At 51.7% G+C, this 21017-nt stretch overlaps 7 protein-coding genes across 7 annotated transcripts; 6 read left to right on the plus strand and 1 right to left on the minus strand.

Annotated features, from left to right (window-relative positions):
* Positions 1–460: 460 nt before the first annotated feature.
* On the plus strand, positions 461–2057 carry NEUTE1DRAFT_63298 (uncharacterized protein; the record flags this gene model as incomplete). Its single annotated transcript, XM_009852703.1, has 4 exons — positions 461–564; positions 757–890; positions 1011–1105; positions 1182–2057. The coding sequence occupies 4 exons, from the start codon at positions 461–463 to the stop codon at positions 1869–1871; spliced, it is 1023 nt and encodes a 340-aa protein (XP_009851005.1).
* A 3198-nt stretch (positions 2058–5255) lies between these two features.
* On the plus strand, positions 5256–5717 carry NEUTE1DRAFT_110101 (uncharacterized protein; the record flags this gene model as incomplete). The annotated part of the gene is made up of 2 exons (XM_009852704.1): positions 5256–5420; positions 5535–5717. 2 exons carry the CDS (start codon positions 5256–5258, stop codon positions 5715–5717), a joined length of 348 nt encoding a protein of 115 aa, XP_009851006.1.
* A 1552-nt stretch (positions 5718–7269) lies between these two features.
* On the plus strand, positions 7270–8259 carry NEUTE1DRAFT_42603 (uncharacterized protein; the record flags this gene model as incomplete). Its single annotated transcript, XM_009852016.1, has 2 exons — positions 7270–7365; positions 8104–8259. 2 exons carry the CDS (start codon positions 7270–7272, stop codon positions 8257–8259), a joined length of 252 nt encoding a protein of 83 aa, XP_009850318.1.
* Positions 8260–9471: 1212 nt separating this feature from the next.
* On the plus strand, positions 9472–11742 carry NEUTE1DRAFT_122264 (uncharacterized protein; the record flags this gene model as incomplete). Its single annotated transcript, XM_009852705.1, has 6 exons — positions 9472–10443; positions 10501–10582; positions 10643–10990; positions 11050–11267; positions 11477–11509; positions 11737–11742. 6 exons carry the CDS (start codon positions 9472–9474, stop codon positions 11740–11742), a joined length of 1659 nt encoding a protein of 552 aa, XP_009851007.1.
* A 425-nt stretch (positions 11743–12167) lies between these two features.
* NEUTE1DRAFT_116997 (uncharacterized protein) lies at positions 12168–12794 on the plus strand (the record flags this gene model as incomplete). The annotated part of the gene is made up of 1 exon (XM_009852706.1): positions 12168–12794. One exon carries the CDS (start codon positions 12353–12355, stop codon positions 12536–12538), a length of 186 nt encoding a protein of 61 aa, XP_009851008.1.
* A 1960-nt stretch (positions 12795–14754) lies between these two features.
* Positions 14755–17085, plus strand: NEUTE1DRAFT_110103 (uncharacterized protein; the record flags this gene model as incomplete). The annotated part of the gene is made up of 1 exon (XM_009852707.1): positions 14755–17085. One exon carries the CDS (start codon positions 14755–14757, stop codon positions 17083–17085), a length of 2331 nt encoding a protein of 776 aa, XP_009851009.1.
* A 360-nt stretch (positions 17086–17445) lies between these two features.
* NEUTE1DRAFT_81984 (uncharacterized protein) lies at positions 17446–20953 on the minus strand (the record flags this gene model as incomplete). The annotated part of the gene is made up of 1 exon (XM_009852708.1): positions 17446–20953. The coding sequence occupies one exon, from the start codon at positions 20884–20886 to the stop codon at positions 17587–17589; it is 3300 nt and encodes a 1099-aa protein (XP_009851010.1).
* Positions 20954–21017: the final 64 nt, after the last annotated feature.

The raw sequence follows: 21017 nt of genomic DNA on the forward strand, positions 1-21017 counted from the left end.
GCCCAGTCAGCCAGTACACATGCATTGTAGTGTACAAAAATGCAGGCGGGACAGTGATACGGCACATCATCTGGGGTCCCGTTCCGGGGTCCTGAATCGAGACCGGGATACCTGGCCGTCCCCGAGATCGGGATCCGCTTTATTTTTGCCGCGACCGGGGAAAGATAACAAAACCCTCTTGTCGAAGGAGAGTCGATGGTTTGTTTCAAGCAGGAGTCATACACCGCTTTGCTTTTATTTCCATTTCGGTCTTCGTTCTTTACTACTTTTCTCTTTTCTTGTTTTCAAGTTTGTTTTGTTTGTCTGTTTGTTTGTTCTTCTCCGACAGCGTCGCCGTCAACCCGCCCGTCAGACAAGACACAAAGGTGTTGTTCTCGTCGCAAAGAGAGCGCACTATTCACGCCACTAAACACTCCTTGACAAAACACCATCCCCAACTCATCCCAGAACACAAACCACCATGTCCGCCTCTCTGCCCGGCGCACGCGCGCTTCCCGACTCGCAGTATGACTTGAGCACCTACTGGGGCCGCGTCAGGCATACCGCTGGCCTTACCGATCCGAGGTGAGCATAACCGCAACTAAACTGGGGATGGGACTACAAGGAGGGAGGGAGGAGGGACCGGAAGAGGGGGCCGTATATGCTGCTTAGATGACGCATTTGCGACCTCCTATTGGCGCAAACTTTGGAGCAATGAAGGGCTGGATTCAGGACGGGACAAAGCATGTTTTGCTAACGTGCGCGCCATATTCGCAGGACGCTTCTCGTTGGCAATGCCGGTCTCGAGCAAGCCAAGCAGCTCCTCGTCTCCTACAAGCAGGGACAGATCAAGTCCATGACGCCCGACTTGTGGCAGGCCAAGAAGCTCGTCGACTCTACTCTCCATCCCGGTATGCTTCATCCGCCGACATACTCCTGAACGCATACCGTTGCGCACCGCTGCGTCGACATACCTGTAACCTAAGTCATTAGGAGGGGAAAAGACACGTAGGCTTACAAAAATGACACAGATACCGGAGAAAAGGTCTTTCTCCCCTTCCGCATGTCCTGCTTCGTCCTTTCCAACTTGGTCGTAACAGCCGGCATGTTGACCCCTGGCCTTGGTGTAAGTTGAAAACACTTCCCCTTCCCTACCTCCTTCTCCCTACATCTTCCTTTTGCTAACTCTTTTCCACAACCAGAACCGCGGCACCATCGCCTGGCAAGTAGCCAACCAATCCCTCAACGTTGCCATCAACTACTCCAACGCCAACAAGTCTTCGCCCCTCAGCTGGTCCAAGATCGCCCAGTCCTACTTCCTTGCCGTCGGCGCCTCCTGCGGCGTGGCCGTCGGTCTCAACAGCGTTGTCCCGCGCCTCAAGTCGCTGGCGCCCTCGACCCGTTTGATTCTCAGTCGTCTGGTTCCGTTTGCCGCCGTCGCCTCGGCCGGTGCTCTCAACGTCTTCCTCATGCGCGGCGAGGAGATGCGTACGGGCATTGACGTGTACCCGGTCCTGTCGGCCGCCGACAAGGCCAAGCTGGTTGCGGAGGGCAAGGGCGAAGGAGACGTGGAGAGCCTGGGTAAGAGCAAGAAGGCGGCGACGATTGCCGTGGCGGAGACGGCCGTCAGCAGAGTGCTCAACAGCAGCCCGATCATGGTTATCCCCCCTCTTGTGCTGGTCAGGCTCCAGGCTACCCAATGGTTGAAGAGGAACCCGAGGTACACGACCCCGATTAACCTCGGTCTGATCTTGGTGACCAGCTATGCCGTGTTGCCGTTGGCGCTGGCGGCGTTCCCCCAGATGCAGAAGATCGAGGCGGATAGGCTGGAGGGAGAGTTCAAGGGTCGTGGTGGTCAGGATGGCTTGGTTGTTTTCAACCGTGGTATCTAAGAGGCGGCGAAGGGGAGCGGGCGGGTTCTGGTGGGATGGGTTAGTTCCCTCTGTCTTGAAGATGGAGAACCGTGGAGAAGTGTGCACACAATGGGCGGCATAGCCTTGGAGTTTTCTTGTTCATATGGCAGCGGCAGCGGCGAAAGACGGCGGCGATATCCTGAAAAGCTATGTTGATTTGGTCAGTTTTTTTTTTCTGCTTCCTTGCCTCTGCCCTTCTCCGTCTGGTTGTGTTGTTCTCTCTTTTGCATTGTGGGTTTCTTCGCGTTGCTTCTGTTTCCCTTTGCTTGATGTCATAGCAATGGCCTTTTGGTCATCAAGAGGTGAGTCCTACAACCTCCTCCTCCGTGCCCCAAGATACTAGTTGCGGACCCGTTGGCCAGGCATCTTTTTGACAGCCCTCGGATGTTCCCCCTTGGGTTCGGTTTCGTGGAGTTTGATCACTACAGGTATGCATGTCCAATACCGCTACAAGCTGACAATGCTTATAGCACCGGATGCAGCTGGGGCAGAGTCCAGGGCTTTACCTAGGGTCCGGCACCCGTACGCTACCTAACCTCATTCTCCTATTTCCATGACGCACACTTACAAAGGCCGTCACCCTCAAAAGAAAGCAACTTTTTCTTCGGAGCCTCTCCAACAATCTTTCCGCAGTGCCTTCTTATCATTTCGATTTACTTTTCCCGAAAGCAATGGGCATTATCTCATCCGGTTACCGGCTGGTTTTCACCGAGGCTCGGCTTACCTTGCTATGACTGCTCTTCAAACTTGGTCAATGGTCACTGAGTAGCTCCTTGCCTCCGCCTTGACCCAGTAATGCTCTGTATCACCTCACCTGATGTTACTCCTCTTCTCTTTACAAGCTACAAGTTGTGCTTCGTGGCACTGCTTGGTTACTTGACACTGCTTGACATGCTTTTGTCGTGCTTCAGTCAGCTTCTTGCTTCATCGTCTCGTCGTTGCAAAGTTGGGCCTGCGGCCCGGGCAGGTTAAAGTGTTAACGGTTTTGGTTGGCCTTGGTCGTGTCATCGATAAGCTATCCCGGCGCCAGGTGGCGCTGTCCAACCGAGTGGTAATGCCCCTGAGATGCCGCAGGTTAGGCCAAGCTGGCATTCTTCTTCAAATTTCCTGTTTGTAAAATCTTGAAACATCATGGTGGTGGTCGACCTTCGTGGTTCATCAACCGTCGAATGAAGGGCCTGTAGTCGGCAAGGCCCTGGAATTGATCTGGAGCTATACCGACCATCTGCGAGTGCCGCTGAGCTACAGCAGCAAGTTTTGTTGAGCATCTTCACAAATCCCCTTTTACAACTGCCATGGCTGTTGAATTTCGTGTTATAGCCACCACGGATGGTCATTGACTTGACCTGGCCTTGGGCCTTGACTTACATCGCAACCGGGCTTGGACCTGAACCTGAACCTGGACCTGGTAAAATCTAGTCTTTGGCCTTGGATCTAGAGGCTTGCGTGACTTGAAACAAGTCATCGTGGACCATCTTTTCCTGGTCGATTTGATTTTCCTCAGCAAGAACAGGGCCGCAAGCTTCAAGGTGTAGGAGATGGCTCTAGTTTTCACTTATACTTAGCGACCTAGTTCTATGGTCCTTACTACTTGTCGTTCAGCCTCTTTGCTGTTCATGACCTTAGCTTTTGTTTCCCGTTGACACGAATTGTATCACAAGCCTGCATGTTGTATTCTTCTAGCAGGATATGGTGCTTGATGTCGTCGACACGAGAACATAAGCCAAAGGAGCAAGTGAAGTGCAAGGACACACTTTTCCGTTTCACCGGCCTGAAGAGTACCGATATCATCGGAGATAGAAAGCAGGGGGCGGTAAGCGCGGCACGGACATAGAGGCATAGGTTTTTCTTTTTGCCACTTCCTGCAAGGACATGTCTTCCGAAACCGGGATTGACGAAGAGCTTTACTATGAAAAGAACAGTTCTCTCAACTGAAAAGACTTGCAGAGGCATGGGAGAAACCTGGCTGTGGATACGCATTTGCATCATAAGGCAACTAAACGCGACGCTTGGCCATCCATCGCCTTGGATCATTCATTATCTTCGTCCGCAAAATCGTCCAACTTGCAAGCTGAAGTCCAGTGAGAGGGAAGAGGTCTAGCCCATATGGCCAAGTCCGCCGCAAAATCTAAGAAATGCACGCATGAATAGAGCCTTTGAGAAACCAAGTCACGACCAAACCAGCCAGGAGGCCGGTAGAATAGTTCAAAATGGTTGTAACGGCTAGATTCCCAACAAGCAGGTCAATGGTGTGTGAAAGTTCCGAAATCACGACCAGCAACGTTAGTGTACAGAGAACTTAAAAGAGAGATATAGTGCCCATCCCCTAACATTTTTCTTCCAAAACATGTTCAACTTTCACACTAATGAACAACACCACAGCTAGTAATAGAGATAAGGGAGACAAATGAATATCATTGTTGACCAATGTATCACCTGATTCCGGACTTTTAATTGCTTCTTGCAACGGAAAGGTTGTTTTGTAGCCGAGTTCTAATCCCGAGTTTTGCTTGTTAAGAGTGTGGGAAGTGGAGGAAGGGTGTGGGAAGTGATTGGAGGAGCTGCAGACGCACTTCGCACAAGAACTTTGAATGCCCGTCTCGGAGAACATGCATTAACGATACATGACGGTACCGACAAGTTCAAGTGACCGAAAAGTCAACCTTTTGGCAGGCAAACTACAGCCACGGGACGTGCCGTGTGCACTTGCAGGGAAAGAGCATTGGCTCCGGCGTTAGCCCTTCGTAATTTTGCTGATACATACATCTTGCAGGTACAATACTCCCGTGACGCCATTGCACTTTCAGAACGTGAACATCTTTATTACGCACCAAACTCAGATTTCAAAAGTCACATCGCTGGATCTCTTTTGATACTGGTGACCTACATAGCGATTTGCCCAAGTGAAAAAGTCACACTGCCTTGATATATGCATCTCCAAAACAGCAGACCAAGTCCAACATGCTTCCACGCGAATCGTCGCAGGGATTGCAGAACGCAGGAACCTTAACGTCCCTTGTTCACGACTTCACGCTAGAATCCGGCCTGGGCAGTTACCATCGCGTTTTGTGTAACGTATAATATCGACAACCCTGGATATGTCTGGGCCTTGCTCATCCATTGGTTGTTTCTCAATGTTGTTGTTGGCTTGTGAATGAACGTCTTGATATCATCTCTTTGACAAAAATCCATACAGAAAAGGTGGTGATATTCCATCAATTAATTGCCCCGCCGTTGATTCCAGGTGCAACACCACCACCACCACCACCACCACCATCACCATCATCACAACGCATCTCGCCCCTCGCTTGTCTTCCCGTTGAGAGTGGTGGTGGTGGCCTGGCCCGCCTGTCGGCAACCACCATGTCTAGGTCAGGTGCACGCACTATTACATCGGGTGTCCCTGGCCAACCAAACGATCTACAGACCCCGGCACGGCATGGCGACAGCCCCCCGTTGCTATTCGGACAGACACCAACTTCGATGAAGAAAGCGTGGATGGAAGAAAGCGGAGAAGCTATTACACTAGTACGTAAATTTCATTATATCGAATCGAGGCTTGTCAAGTTCGGTTTTGCGGGCTGTGCTCTTGTTGAAGCCCCAAAGGGATTTCGTGATCTCCAGACTTTGAATGTTGTACAGGACTCATGGGTGGAGATCGATCTGCTTGGGACTACATGGGGTCGAGTGGTGATTGTGAACGTCCCCAAATGCCGGGCCCTCAACCAAATGGGTCTTTTCCTTCCAGCGCCACCTGGAGACCCGAGCCCCTGGGCAAGCGCCGTTCACAACCTCTGGAGAGGGGAAGGATTTATCCGAAAATGATGGTTCGCGGATGGGTGGTGTGTGTGAAAATGAAACTGCCTGCTGGGAGGCAGAGCCCCCATCTTGGTCCGCAACGAACTCCGCTTGGGCTTTGAAAACACGAGGCCTGATCAAACGACTTTCGATATGTTCACAATGTCAAGAAAGCCGGAAAGACATTGTTCTTCAAACTATGTTGTTATTTTGAATCAGCAGCTGATCCATGATTTTCGACGACAATGAAGTCAGGGAGGCAATGGCAGAAACCACCACTGTTGCGGAGCTGAAGGACCTGCCTGGTAGGCGGTTTCGGTATCACTGTGCGTTTGGGATTTGTCCAGATGAGTGGCAGTGGGCCTTACTTCATACCATGTGTGCACTAGGTGTATTTGGGCGATAGTCTGACACCGGCCGAACGGTGACACCGACCAGGAAGGAAATGATACCTATCTTTCCTTGTCCCATTCTGGTCCTGCACCAGAGAAGCCCTGTTTGGTGGCGGCAAGGACCCTGGGGATCCTGTTCTCATTGCTTACTATAGTTCCAGCGTGCATTCAACCCCTCCTCCTCTCCTCCTCCTCCTCCTCTTCCTCAAAAATAAAAATTAAAATTAAAATTAAAAAGAAAATTAAACAAAAAGAAAATTAAATAAAAAAATTATTCAGAGAAAAGCACCCTGACAACAAATTAACAGTGTAAACGGGTCAGGGCTCTGTCATCCGTCCTGGCTATGTGATTGGACGTTTTAAGGACGACAGCCAAGAACCAAGGATGTTCCAATCGGCTGAGACAGGCTGACTTCCATGCACAAAAAGAGAACGAGAAAGTTGTTCGAAAACTTTCAAAACAACACCAAGAAAAAGAAGATCGATTTACACTATATAGCCAAAATGCACTTAGCCAAGGCAAAAACGGTCGGCGGGATTGCAGTGCGCATGCGTGCAATTGCAGTACATGTTGCTGCGGGTGTGAGTTTCATGACAGGTCTTGAGGCTGTAGTCTGCACGAACAGCCGAACTTCCAAAGCCATAAACTTGATTCTTTCGGGCGAAACCTGCCGTAGAAACTCGCGAAACTTGCAACCTTCAATAATCTTTTTGAGCGTCCGACATGGGGCAAACCTGTGCAGTGTGTCTAAACATTGAAACGCACCCAAACTGGAGTGTTGGGCAATTTCCCCAAGTTTTCACCAACTTAACAGGCACATACATATGCTGGCTTACTGGGCGCCGCGTTATGCCCTGCCCAGCGCTCAAAAAGTATCTCGACGGTTGCCAAGATTCCGCAAGTTTCTTGCGATATTGCAGAGAGACACATCGACGTTCCTTGAGGCACGCAGTGCTTCCAAGTCTAGCACATTCAAATCCAGCGCGTTGACACCGCAATCCCAAGCCAGAACAAGGAAAAGTTTCTACAGACACATGAGTAGAAATGTATAGCGAAGGATATATAAATTTGAGCTCCCACGCAGAATAGGAAACCAACCCATATCGTTTGTCAACTTCATTGACAGCTGTGACAGTTTCTACAAGAGATCCATATGGACCTCTCAAGAACCCGACTTTAGCCCAACATGGACAAGTACTTGATGGCTTTCATCTTGTCTATGACACATGGACTACTTCCTTTGAAAGTTTCCGTCCTCGAGGATTTTATAATGTTTTGTCTGGTGTGTTAATCCGATGTCTCCATCTCCACCTTGGCAAAGCACTAACAAATGGAGTTAGCGATATCAGACAGCAGAGAACAAAAGCAAGAGAGTTGGCTTCCTCGAGTTCGGCCAAATGGGATTTTGTTTCCGAAAGGAAATGATCAAACTACTGCATCGAACGTGGCCACTATGCCAACAGGCAACGACAGATCTGACAAAGATAACGAAGACGAACCGGATCCCGATGTATGCATGGGTGGCAGACTCGCAAACGTCCAGGAGTTGTAGCTTTTTCACGACCATGACGAAAAAGAGGGCAACGAAAATCAAAACGAAGAAGACAGGTGCCAGAAGCAAGACCACTGGCAGAGGGACGACATTCCCCATCCCGGGAAGAACCACGAGAAATCGAAGAGGACAGAAGAAGTGGCCGAAGTTTAACAACCGGACTATAATCCAGAAACACCTATCACGGTCGTGGACCGTTCCCCACCCCAGGGCTGTGGCGTCCATGCTAGTCTAGGTGGTGTCGAAACCGCACAATATTCGCGTTACTGCACGCACCGCGCCGCAATTCACTAACAACATCGAGTACCTACCTGTAGACATCGGACTACACTGTCGCCCGCGATTCCGAACAACCGGCAAGAACCTCGACGACCTCCTCACATTTCCTACCTTCTCCTGATACGCATTGTCACTTACTAGCTTAGCTAGAACGGAAATCTAAAAGTTCAACCCTTGGTTTCGATCTAGGGCCTTGATCCCCCTTGTATCGAAAGGGCTTTAAACCTGCGGGAAGTACCTCTACACCAGCTCAGCAAAACCAAAGCACAGTACCAGCAGCGTGATACGGCCCAGCCTACCCCGGTCGTCGTGCGTTCTGGCAATTCAGCAGCGCCTGTAATGTAATGAAGCTGCAACATAGCTCAATCTTCTTATCATTACAAAACACGACCAAAACACCAATCCCAAAGGGTAAAAGGGCCCAAAACGCCCCCGGCCCTCTCCTCCATCGGGGGCCAATTCAGAGTTACGACATCGTCCCGTCGTGATTCTCGTCTTCTTCGTTCACTGTTCTCCTGTATCCGGCAGATCTTGGCACTCTGCCTGGTTAACGGAAAAAAGCAGTTTCCGTCCTCTCCTCCGTTTCTTCTTCCATGTCAGTAGAAATTACACCTACTCTACCTAGTACGTTGCGCGACACTTACTTGCCCTGGAGCGCTCCTTGCTTGAAACCCTCGATACCTTACGGCAGGCCACTCGACTCTCCGCTTTCCGATTCCAACCTAGCAGGGCACCAAGTAGGTACATCGATACTAGCCGCTCGCTGCCTTTCAGCAGCCCGTGACACAACAACACACTCGACTTTTTATTTGACTCGCCCCTTGCTTCTTCTCCTGGCTACGACGACCAGCGCATCACCACAGACTCGTCTTTGTAGTTGCATGTGCCTTCGCCAACGGACGGGTTGCAATCGCGAACTAAACAAACCATTTTGTTACGAGTATCCTTCCAGTTTCCCCCGAGGTCTGCCCAAAGACTCAGGAGGGATTCACGAACAGGCAGGCTGCGACAACCAGACGCAAAAAATATTCAGGCCTTTTCCCCTTTGCGCTCCAGCTGCCCAAGGCAACACGCCTGCCACTTCTTCCAGTACTTGATTAGCTTCCGCACCAGTTCAACAAGGCAACGCCTGCCACGCCTACCACTCGCGCCCACATCGACAGGCACAATTCAACAGCGGACGGGAGCAATAAGGCCGTCCTCCACTCCCATCGGGAAGAACCCTCAGCTTGGCCACCATCTCCCGGTATATCTGCATTGAATCATCCTCCTCCTCCTTCTTAGTCCCCTTCCTTCCAAAACTGAAAACATCCCGGCCCGGGCCACCACAATCCATCCCCATCTAAAGGGCCTTGCCCCGACCCATTCGACCCCATTGTCCGATTTCCTCCTTCATTCCCCTCCCACCGCGCCTTCCATCACGTCAGTCCGTCTCCCGTCGCGCGCGCAAGGACCCCGACCGCAACTGCTGGTACAGACACAACCCACCCGGTCGCCGGCAACCCTTCTCTACACGCAGAAGGAATCGCGATCGATCAGCCCTAAAAGCACAAAACGATGTCGACGCCCATAACCGCCACAGCAACGCTGCCTCGCGCCTATTCGGACCGGTACCATTCGCAGTTTGCATACCAGCATCATCATCAGCCTTATCCCGTCCAGGCCAACGCCTCCTCGTTTTATTCCCAGAATACTCCCAATCTCCCCAGCATTCTGTCGCCCACAGGAACACGACAACCATTTCCAGACCCTCCTTCGGCCCAGTACTCGCTCGTCGACCACCAATCACCAGTCAACGCGCCGCCACCTCTGATCGCCTCCTCGGTCGTCCTCAAGCCCATCACCCGAACGTTACCACCCCCTCACCCGTGCCCGCCTCAACAACTACCTCCCCAGCGGTTGACCCTTCAACCCGGGACCGATCATACAGCCATGGCGACAGCCCCCAACCCTGACGGGTCCGAGCCCGCCTCACAGCAAACTCGTAAGAGGAGACGCGGAGAGACCAACTGGGCCGAGTTCTATCAAAACGGCTTGCCTAAGGAAGTCATCGTGATTGACGACACTCCCGAGCCCGAGGGTACGGCCACCAGGAGTGTAGCCTCTCAAACACTGTCCAATGCCCACATCGTCACCAACCCGTCAGCGCCAACTCAGCCAACAGCCAAGAGGCGCAGGCCGAATGGCCACTACGACCCTGTCCACCACGACAACTATGTTCCTGCCCAGAACCAAACACAGCGGTCGCTGCCGTCTGCTTCCAATTCCCTCAACTCACCCGCGTCTACTAGCAACAGCGCAAACTCGGCCCAGCACACCACGACGGCGACTTCGCTCGGCTCCCTCTCGTCGCATAGTTACAACGATGACTACGCCCAACCAGGCACAAAGCGGAGGAAACTCACCCGACAACAGGCCAATGAGGCCAAGCGTCGAGAAACCGCTCATGCCGATACCTTTGCAGTGTACAAACCACCTCCTTATCCTCCTAAGAAGGCTGGCGAGGTACATGTCAAGGTCATCCAGGACGTAAGTTTGGAACCATGGAGCGTCGACTTGTAGTCATTTTCTGACTTACTTTTGCAGACTTCGCCGAATCAAAACGCCAGAGTTGATGATGATGATGGTCACATGATTGTGATTCCCGGAAATGATCTTACGGAGAGATGTAAGTCGAGCGACTGTGGTCACCTGCCGAGGGTAATCGACAAACTAACGATTGTTGCAGACGAGATACTCAAATTGCTTGGCCAAGGCACTTTTGGTAAAGTCGTGCAGGCCAAAGACAAGAAGCGCAACAAGCTTGTCGCGATCAAGATCATTCGGTCTGTGCAGAAGTACAGGGACGCCAGTAAGATAGAACTTCGTGTACTGGCAACTTTGAAGGCGAACGACGAGGAGAACAGGAACCGTTGCATCCATCTCCGGGATTGCTTCGATTTCCGTGGCCACATCTGCATCGTCATGGATTTGCTTGGGCAGAGCGTGTTTGACTTCCTGAAGGACAACAATTTCGTGCCCTTTCCCAACAGTCAGATCCTGGCCTTTGCTCGTCAGCTGTTCACTAGCGTGGCTTGTAAGCATATTTTTTTTGTCTTCCTTGTCTTACTGGAGAGGGTACTAACGAGAAGATAGTCTTGCACGACCTCAACCTGATTCATACCGATCTCAAACCCGAGAACATCTTGCTCTGCAATCAAGAGTATCAGACGTTTACATACTCTCGCACCATTCCATCATCTTCCACGCTCACCAATCGCAGAGCCGTGCATAGAAAGGTTCTTCTAGACACAGAGATCAGGCTCATCGATTTTGGGTCCGCCACCTTTCAAGACGAGTATCATTCATCTGTCGTAAGCACACGACATTATCGTGCGCCCGAAATCATACTTGGCCTGGGGTGGTCCTTTCCCTGCGACATATGGAGCATTGGCTGCATCCTGGTCGAGTTTTACACAGGTGACGCTTTGTTCCAGACGCACGACAACCTGGAGCATCTGGCAATGATGGAGGCGGTAGTCAACCATAAAATTGACCCTTCGCTTGTCCAGCAAGTCAACAGGATGACCAGGAATGGTGGCAACCCGGCCGCGAAGTATGTGCCTCCCCTTATTCTTCTGAGAAGTTTCACCGGGCTAATCGCGGCTATCGAACTCGTTTAGGTTCTTCAAGCGCTCAAAACTGGACTACCCTGCTCCCGATACCACCCGCGCGTCCAAGAGATTCGTGAAGGGCATGAAACCTCTCGATGTCAGTATTACTGGATTCTTTTTCAAGTTTGACGCTCCGCTGACACAATGCACAGGAGATTATCCCTGCTAGAAATAGTCGCTTTCTTGCTCTGTTCCTGGATCTTCTAAAGAAGATCTTTATGTATGACCCCAATAAGCGTATTACCGCCAGGCAAGCCCTTGAGCACGAATGGTTCAGAGAGCACCTCCCACCAGACGACGGTACCGAAGCCACCCGAATCAGGCTCGAAAAGGAAGCAGAAAGACAACGCCGGGAGGTGGAAGCGCGAAGAACTATGCTACCGGCCATGCACGCAGCATGACGCTGGAGTCCTCCTCGACTTATTGACGAGGGGCAAGCGTGAGTTCTTGCGGGAATTTCAGGAATTCCAAGCCTGAGACGGCGCTCGAGAGGAAATACTTTGGGAATGAGAGGTTGATGGCGATACGGAGCAGAGCGGTGGCCGATGCATTTCTCCCGATTCCAGCCTCCCAAGAAGTGACACTGGGTCCAAGAGACATGTACAGTGTCACCTAAATTCTAAGCGCGAGGAGAGTGGGTTAAGTCGTGCCCCTGGCTCGATCTCCCCTAACGCGGCCGGCTCAACAGCAAAGCCATGCTGCGCAGACGTCCCGACCTCGGAAGACCTCGCCAGGGAGTATTGCGAGTGGCGGAGCAAGACTAGAAATATTGCAACTGGGTCATTATGTTCATCTTGGAACGAATGCGTCAAGTCGATGACCTGCCACCCCGCTGGCTTCTGGCCCTCTCTTCAAGCATGAAGCGAAACTGCAAATTGCACCAAGCGTTGTCCCATTTTGTCGTGGATGGCACCATTCCAAAGTTGTTGTTGGGCTACCAAGACGGTGCTGTCCTCCAGAATTATTTTTAAAAAAAATTCACCACTCTCACTACCACCAATCCGCTGCTTATGGACGAGGCACAGTCACAGTCATTTGCAGCCTTATATGGATTAGATCTTTTTCATTATCATGACACTGATGAGCGGATTCCGGAAGGAGGATAGATGAATGGATGGTTGAGGGTTTTGACTCGTTGGCTTATGGACCTAGCTTTTCCGTCCGGATTTCTTTGTGTTTCGATTCCCAGTTATACTTCCGTTAGTGGTCAAGGGCCATCTCCCACCTGGTGTTCCTCGAAGGCTAGGTGTCTGACGTGAGTGAGGCAGATTGTGGTAAGATTGGGTTGTACTCCGGTCGAGACTAACCGCGCACGTCCTCGTGAGCCGACGGTTATACACCGTTCTACCAAATTACCGGCAAACCATTTTGCAGGCGGGAACGATTTTGTCTTGTTTTGAACACACCAAGTTTGGTTCAAAAGGTATGAGATGGAAGTCAGGCACACGCTGGAGTTTATTATAAAAGGATGGGGATAAGGAGGAACATGACCGGTTCTTTAACATATCAGTGAAGTGAGTTCCTTTACCGTTGGGTTCGTGGGGAAGGATATCTGTAGAACTTGGACACGACAGGCAAAGCGAAAAAGTGCACGACGATTGGAAAAGCTACGGGGAGAAAGCGTGCCGGTGTATCGGACAAGCGTGGGGATGAGGTCTTGGGGTTTGATGCATTCTCCATGGGGGAGAAAACATTAAATTTAACCATAAAGAGTTGATCCAGTCGAAGATCCACGACTCGACAAAGACCGCCCTGGCAATTCCACCCTTCTACGCAACTGGAAAGTGAAAAAAGGGGGTATGCATTCCATCTGGTAAGGATGGAACGGAAGGAAAGAAGCACGAAGGAAGGACATGGTTCAAGTCCATTCGTGCAGTATCAAACAAAACGCCATCATTGAGAGCTGATCGTCCTTGATATATAGACGAGTTGTTGTCCAACTTTTTGTGATTTTTGTGTAAAAACGCAGCTGATCCCGACATTGCTATACGAATAGCTTGGGAATAGGATAGGAAGAAATGAGAAGTGAAAGTAGCGACCTACCTGAAATGCAGGAAATAAGATGGTATTGACGTGATTCAGCGCTTCTGGGCTACGGACCGACATTGGCTGGGTTGGCAAACCTCGACCTCGACCGCATTTGATCTCACGATCCTATAAAATCTATGTGCCGTGAACCGGATGGAAGATTCGTAATTTCTGCGGCTGGGTTTAGGTTGCTGGGAGAGGCGTCCAGCATGGACTTGCTGATATGTTGCTGATATGGCGGCGGCTGATTACTCGATATTCCAACTAAATGCTGTTGGAGTGGTCCTCGAGAAACCGAGTTTTAGGTCTGAGGTATCAGGATAGATGTTGGAATAAAAAAGATTTACTCGGTTGGCGAGATTAGACGAAAGCGTGGTGGGCTGATTGACGGGTAAGTGAGTGTCTTTTCGTGATCGCTTGGTGTAGGTTTGGTTGAGTGTCCATGGTTTCCCTACCCTCCTGACTTACAAACCAGTCCACAGAGCCTGGTGAGTTCCCTGGACTTCTAGCTCTTGCATATCCAACTTGGATTCCATTTACCTTACAGTTCCTGGACTGTTGAACAATGGCAACATCAAATCGAGGTACATCTTTGTTTGTCCAAATCAATATTGGCAGACACACAGTTCCCCGTTTCTCCAAGGCGCTGCTTCCCGTTGTCTAGTTAATGTCATCGAAGAGATACGCTGTTCGGTTAACAGACTACAATGAAAATATTGACCCTGCACTCCCTGAGTACCTTCGACTTCCGCCCGTTGCAGGTCTAGGGAGACTTTCTCTCTGGCATTACAGAATGATAGGCGGGCGAAGCTGACAATGCGTTGTCAAGTAGGATAATAAGTTTCTTTGTTCCGTTCACCACCGTCATCATGTCTACGGGTAAGAAGGGTCTCAAAGAAAATTCTGCCGCAGGACGGCTGATATACGAACAACTTTAATGAATTTGACAATGAGAGACTGACCGTATCCCAGCACTGTCGAGAATCAACTCGATCATGCCATGATAAATACTCGGGAAGCCCTTCTTTCTACGGAGCATGTTGAGACACTCCAGTCTTCTCAAGCAAGTGTTGAACTTCATCGTCAGCTATTCACTTTCAATAACCCATTGACCATCCACTTCTGGAAGCTGGAAAGACTTTAACCCAACATCACCAAGATGCCCCGTCTCGAGGTCTCCGACCGCAAGGATTCTTCCTCGGCATGGACCTCTCACTCTTCTCGATCGAAATCGACAAGTGATCATGGGGATGACAGAGAAAGCGACAGAGACCGACGTCAAACAGACTACGACCATTCCCCCGACCCCGATCCGCCCAACTGCCTCCGAGGCGAAACCTGTCGCTCTAACCCCCTTAACTTCACTGTATTCCTCGACAAAGACAAGAACCTTCTCGTCGCATCCCACCTTCAATACTTATACGACCCCTCAAGATACCCCCACCTAATCCGTTATGACTCCAACCGACCCCTGCCTAACCTCCTCCTCCGCCTCGGGGGGACCCCCCTCCTCGTCCTCGCCGACCTCCTGCAATACCCCCCGCCCATCTCTTCCACTGTCTGCCCCCCGTCGGACTGGCTCCGCGCCCAAGCCTGGTTTTTGGATGACGACAGAAACCCCCGTCGGCACCCGGTCTTCGAGCACCCGTTCTTGACGATGGAGAGCCTGGGCACGATCCACGAGGACTTTATGATCATGTTTTCTAGAGATATCCCGCCGTGGATTATGAGGAAGATGGATAACGAGCGGCCGTATTGTGAGCTGGGGGGGCATAATCAGCTGAATCATTATCTGTTGGGCTGGTGTTGGTTTTGGTTGCAGATGGAGGTCAGTCAGAGGGTGGATCGGGTTAGGGCGTTTTTGGTGGAGGAGGATTATGAAAAGTTGAAGGGGAAGGAGGGGACGGATTGGGAACGGGAGCGGGAGCGGATCCGAAGGGAGAGGGAAGAGAAAGAGGATGATGATGAGAATCCGTTCAAGAAGTTCGGAGTGAACAAGGTACAGGCGATCAGGGAAGCCAGGGACTTTGTGGAGCGCATGTCGGGTATTGGGGCTTTGTGGTTCCCGGACTCGGAAAAGAAGGGGAAGTTTGAAAAGTACGGGGATGTGATACCCTCCAAGCGCAAGCTTTCCGGGGAAGGGAATACCAGGGAATATTGCGTTGCTTGCAACTTGTCAGTTGTGGCGGGCAGCGGGGAGGAGGTGTTGGCGGCGCTGTTGGCGAACATGATTTCGAGAGCGCCGTGCAAGAACGAAAAAGATGTGGCGGAAGAGGATGGGGGATTGCCGAAGTTGTATCCACTGGTTGACGCGTGGATCGAGAACCTGGGTGAGGAAAGGGCAAAGGTGGTCAAGGAAAAGGCGAAGAAGCTGGCCTTGACGCTGTTTACCATTCGGAAATATTTGAGGTGGAAAGGCGCACCTCAAGGGCGCGACAAGTGGTTGTATACGGATCTCGGGACCGATCCGTACCATCCTCATGACATGAATTTGACGCCGAGTCCAACTATAAGGATGATGAAAGAGGAAAAGGCCGTGAAGAAGGAGTGGGAGTGTTTCTGTAAGGGTGAAGACCCTCTTGACGAGGAGAAGAAGCCTTCTTCGTCTTTATCCCGAACCAGAATCCGAGAATCCTACTCCTCCAAACACACCGTCCCCCTCTCCTTCTACAACCTAACCAACAGCCAAGTCTCACCCGCACCCACACCCAGCCGATTATTTCGTCATTACATTAACTTTGGTTCCCACAGCTACGAGATCACTGCCGCCCCAATCGCCGTCCAAGGCACAGTCACAGTCCCAGGCACAAGCACCGCTCTCGTCCGAACCCGTGATTACCCCTCGGAAGAATGGGATTCCTACTCGAACTCGGACAGCGAATTTGATGACGCTACCACGCTTACTTGCAATAGTTTCACCACTATCGGCACTGGCACTGGCACTGATCAGAGACTAACTAACTTCAGCAACGACGATGACGACGATGACAACGAAATCATATCCGTCACGACATGGAGTCATCTGAGTGCTGTACCTGAAGCCTTGAATTTCGGAGGTCCAAGTAAATTTCAAAGAGAAGAAAGGGAAACTCAGACTCAGAGCGAGAGGGAGCGATATCGGGAGGAGCGTGAGAGGTACAGACATGAGGGAGAGAGTCTGATGAGTCAGGCTCACAACTCACAAACTCCATCTTCTGCACAGCATTTGCCCTCGGTTACAGATACTAGGGACTGGGCCGCCAATGGTGGTGATCATAATCGTGATCGTGATCGTGACCGCGAGCTTGTTGACCGCGAGCGTTATCGTCACGGCGGCAGCTCTTCCTCATCTACATCTTCTCGCAGAGGGCATCATAGCCACAGAAGAGAACGAGACAAGGATGATGAGGAGCCAACCCGAATTGCTCTGAAACTTCTGAGTATCAAAGACCATCTGCACCTGGCAAGAAAGAAACGCGGAAGTGGTTGGGAAAGAATAAAAGAAGAATAAAGGAAATGGGGAAGGGATATGTCTAGTTCTGGGTCTAAGAGGGACAAGGAGAATGATCGGCGCCAGCGGTGAGGATCTTTCATCTGTTTCTCTTTTCTTCTGTTTCTCTTTTCTTTTGTTTTTCTTTTTTTTTTGTCTCCTATGTGCGGACATGGATGTAATGAAGGGACTTTTGGGTAGATATTCTGGATGTTTTATTTGCTTACGAAGTGTAAGAGTTCAGAACCTCATAAATTATCAGTTGCCACATTATGTGATAGCTTGAACCTAACGTTAACAATCTCATATTCATCTAAGATAGATGGATTATTTCGTTTGACATCTAATCCTTCATATACATGTTAAAGGTACCATATCTCTGTATCCAGAAACCCGGGGTATATTATCGTCGTACATCTTCATCACTCCATCTATAACCATGCAGCCTTCTATATACCTGTAACATGCCCAACCATGCCAAAGAAAACATGACCAACCTCGACATCACATGTCACATACAGATCACTCCTTTGCCTCACCACCATCCTCCTCCTCATTCTCCAACTCGCCATACAACTCCCTCAGCGCCGGCAAGAACCTCTCCGCCATCTTAAACTCGCCCAACTTGATCTTCATGTAATCAAACGCATACAAAACCACCGTCCGATCCTTTTTCTCACCACTAACACTCTGCTCCTGGCCCTCCAACTCGTCCAAAACAGGCGCCTGCATCTTCGGATACCGCTGGCTAAAATGCGTCAACAAGACCCTCCTCGCCCCCATTTTGCGACCTACATCCAACGCCTCGCTCGCAGTCGAGTGTTTCTTGGCTTTTGCTTCGCCAATCAGCTCATCATCGAACGTGCACTCGTGAATCAACAAGTGCGACCCTTTGCCGATCTGCGCGAAACAGTCCGACGGCCGACAGTCACCGGAAAAGGAGATTTTGAGACCGGACGGCCAGGTGAACACGGCGGCGGTGGCGCCGAGACAGTGGTCGACGAAACAGGCGTCAATGGAGGCGATGCCGGTTTGAGCTTCTAGGGTTGCCGCGGTGCGGAAGCTGGCGGGTTGTAAAGCGCAGAGGGTGCCCGGGAGCATGTTGAAATGGTTGTTTCCTGGTCCCAAGTCGGCCGAGGGAGGACCGGACGGGTCATCGGTGGGTTTGCGGCCTGTCCCGATGAGGGTGAGAAACTTGATGTTGGCCCAGTCGAGGGGCTCGACGTCTTTGTACTCGTGCAGGAAGCCTATGTACTTGGTTGTCGAGATGATGGTGAGCGGTTTGGGGGCCTCGTCGGCGGGGAGAGCGGCGTTGGCGGCGGCGCGGCGGGCGAGAACAGAGGGAACACCGAGGTGGTGGTCGGCGTGCAAGTGAGAGATGTAGATGGCGCGCAGATCGCGGAGGATGGCGTCGGTTTCGGCGTAGCCGTACACGCGCCGGAGCTGGCCGAGGGTGTTCTCGCCGCAGTCGAACAGATAGCTGCCGTAGCCGGGGACGCGGATGAGCGTGGCTGAGACGTTGCGGTACTTGGAGGGAAGGGCGGACCCGGTGCCGAGAGTGACGATTTCGGCGTCCCGGTTTGGAATGTCTTGCTCGGACTCGGCGACGCGGGCGGCGAAAGCAGGGTCGGATACCTTCGTTTGCGCTTCGAGCGCCAGGTTGAAGGCTTTGGCGTGGGTGGAAGTGAGCTCCTTGATCGGCTTGATGGTGTCCATGACAGCGTTGGCGAACTGGCGCTGAAATTCGACCGAAGGAGAAAGGAGTAGTCTTTCGCCGGGCTTGCCTAGCTGAGCAACAGATGCCAAGCCCGCTGGTAAGGCTTCTTCCTCGTTGTTGTGGTTGGGAATGGAGAAGCGGTCGGGATCCATCCGATGCATCATGATAGCCTTCCCAGACGCGCCCCCGAATGAGATGGTGTTGGGGTTCATTCCCTCACCGAGAACAACGTGTTTGAGGGAGCTGTGCTTCGCCATGAAATCCTTCAGGCGGGAATCATCCTTGACCTCTGGGCTAAGGATCCAGTAGAAGGCATCGATATGCTCCATGATCTCCTTGTTCTCCCACTCGGGCCTCTTGAGGAGGCTATCGAGGAGATACTCGTAGCGGACATCAACTAGAGCAAAACCGTGGCCGGGAATAGGAGGGTCCAGAACCATGTCGGGGGTAACAACGGTTCCATCCTCTGCCGCCACGCTCTCGCCCTTTGCGAGCTTGCTGAATGTCCACTTGGGTAACCCGTATTTGAGAGCGTTCGCAGGCTGGAACTTGCCTCGACGAGCATGATTCTTGACGATGTAGCATGTGGAATCGAAGCAAGGGTCCGTGGGTGGCAACCGGTGGACAAGCGCACCAGGCCAAGGCTCCCTCACAAGTACCCTGATATCAGGAACGTTCGCGTCCCTCCCCGGCAATGGGCCCTTGTAAACTGTGATCTTGCCTTCATCGTCGCGGACAAAGATCTTGGCCGGCAGCTTGACCTTGTGTAGAGGCTGTTCTACAAGAGTGTCGGCCTTCCAGTCTGAGTCGAACATGTGCTTGATAATCGTCTGCATGAGAAGGTGGGTCTTCTCGTCATCCTCCACTCCTGCCGGCAAATCTTCCACAACCTCTCCGTCCTCTCCCTCTACCAGAGTGTCCATGACCTCGGGCTCCTCCGAAGAGTTCAGCTTCCGCTTCCGCGGGTTCTGCGAGCCGGTACTGCTGCTACGCGACCGGCTCTCCATGCCTGTGGCAACAAGAGGGATCTTCCAGACCTTGAGGTTTTCATCCTCGTAGTCAGGCTTGCTGTTCTCGGGGTTTGCGGCCCTGGGATCGGCGCGGAGCTCATGAGCATCGAGTGGGAAGCCCTTGCGGAACACGAATCGTCTGGCAGCAGCCAGCATGTGCTCAAGGTTCTTGGAGCCGTGAATCTCGATACGCTGAGGACCGCCATGGGTGATTTCTGGCTTGTTCTTTTGACGACGCAGCTTGTTCTCTTCCTCAACTGCAGTCTTTGCGCTTATGATAACATCGGCAACGGTCAAAATCATGCCCAGTAGGCCGCCCGTTGTTGCCCAGTCCGTCTTGCCCGACAGGAAGATATGCGATAGCTTTGCGGCAGGAATTTTGTTTTCGGTGAAGAGGCGCTGCGTGCCTTCGGAGAGGTGGCCGAAAACGTAACGGCGATTGTCATAGTGGACGAGGAGGCATGCGCCTGGGGTGTCGGCCGTCGGGGCGGCGACGATCTGGACGTGGCTGCGCATGGCGCCGAACTCGGGTTTTGCAGGCGGTGGAAGAGCTTCCTTCTGTTCTGGAGCAGGAGAAGCAAGGATAAAACGAGGTCCGTCAACCTGATACGGGTAGAGCTTGATAGGGATGCGGCCGCTAAAGAAGTCCTCGGGGATCTTGGTGTGCTTCAAAAGGCCGTGATTCTTCCACTTTTGAAAGGCTCGTTGCGGCGAGAAGAGACTGTATTCGGAGAAGAGGTATCTGTTGCGAAGGAGTTCTCTAGCGACTGTCTTCGAGACCGAGTCTGGGATCTTGGACTTGGAAGGCCGATCTTTGCTAGGAGGCTTGACGGCGAGGCGAGTAGTGGGCTTCGCTGGGCGAAGATTCCGGGACGGAGTGGTTCTAGGATTCGAGACAGAGTCTGGCACCCGACGTATTCTTGAGCTAGTGAACACCGAGGGATCTACCGACGATTCTGGAGATCCTGTAAAATCTCTTGTGGAAAGACAACGTCTAAGCGATAGGAGCGAGGATGTGGTGGTAAAGATTCGAGTCGGCAGCACGGTTCTTATCCTCTTTGATGCGGCAGCGACTGCTAGCTTCTTGTAATGCATGGACGAGTAAGTATTTTTTATACAGTCATTTCCTCTGACCTGGGCATGTCGAGAGGGTCTCGTCGAGTGGGAAATGTATAAAACAAGTTGTGTCACCCGGCGCGTGGAGGAGTCAATCGGCGTCGCGGGAA

The sequence above is a fragment of the Neurospora tetrasperma genome (genome assembly GCF_000213175.1).
Source record: "Neurospora tetrasperma FGSC 2508 unplaced genomic scaffold NEUTE1scaffold_3, whole genome shotgun sequence".
NCBI classification, from domain to species: domain Eukaryota; kingdom Fungi; phylum Ascomycota; class Sordariomycetes; order Sordariales; family Sordariaceae; genus Neurospora; species Neurospora tetrasperma.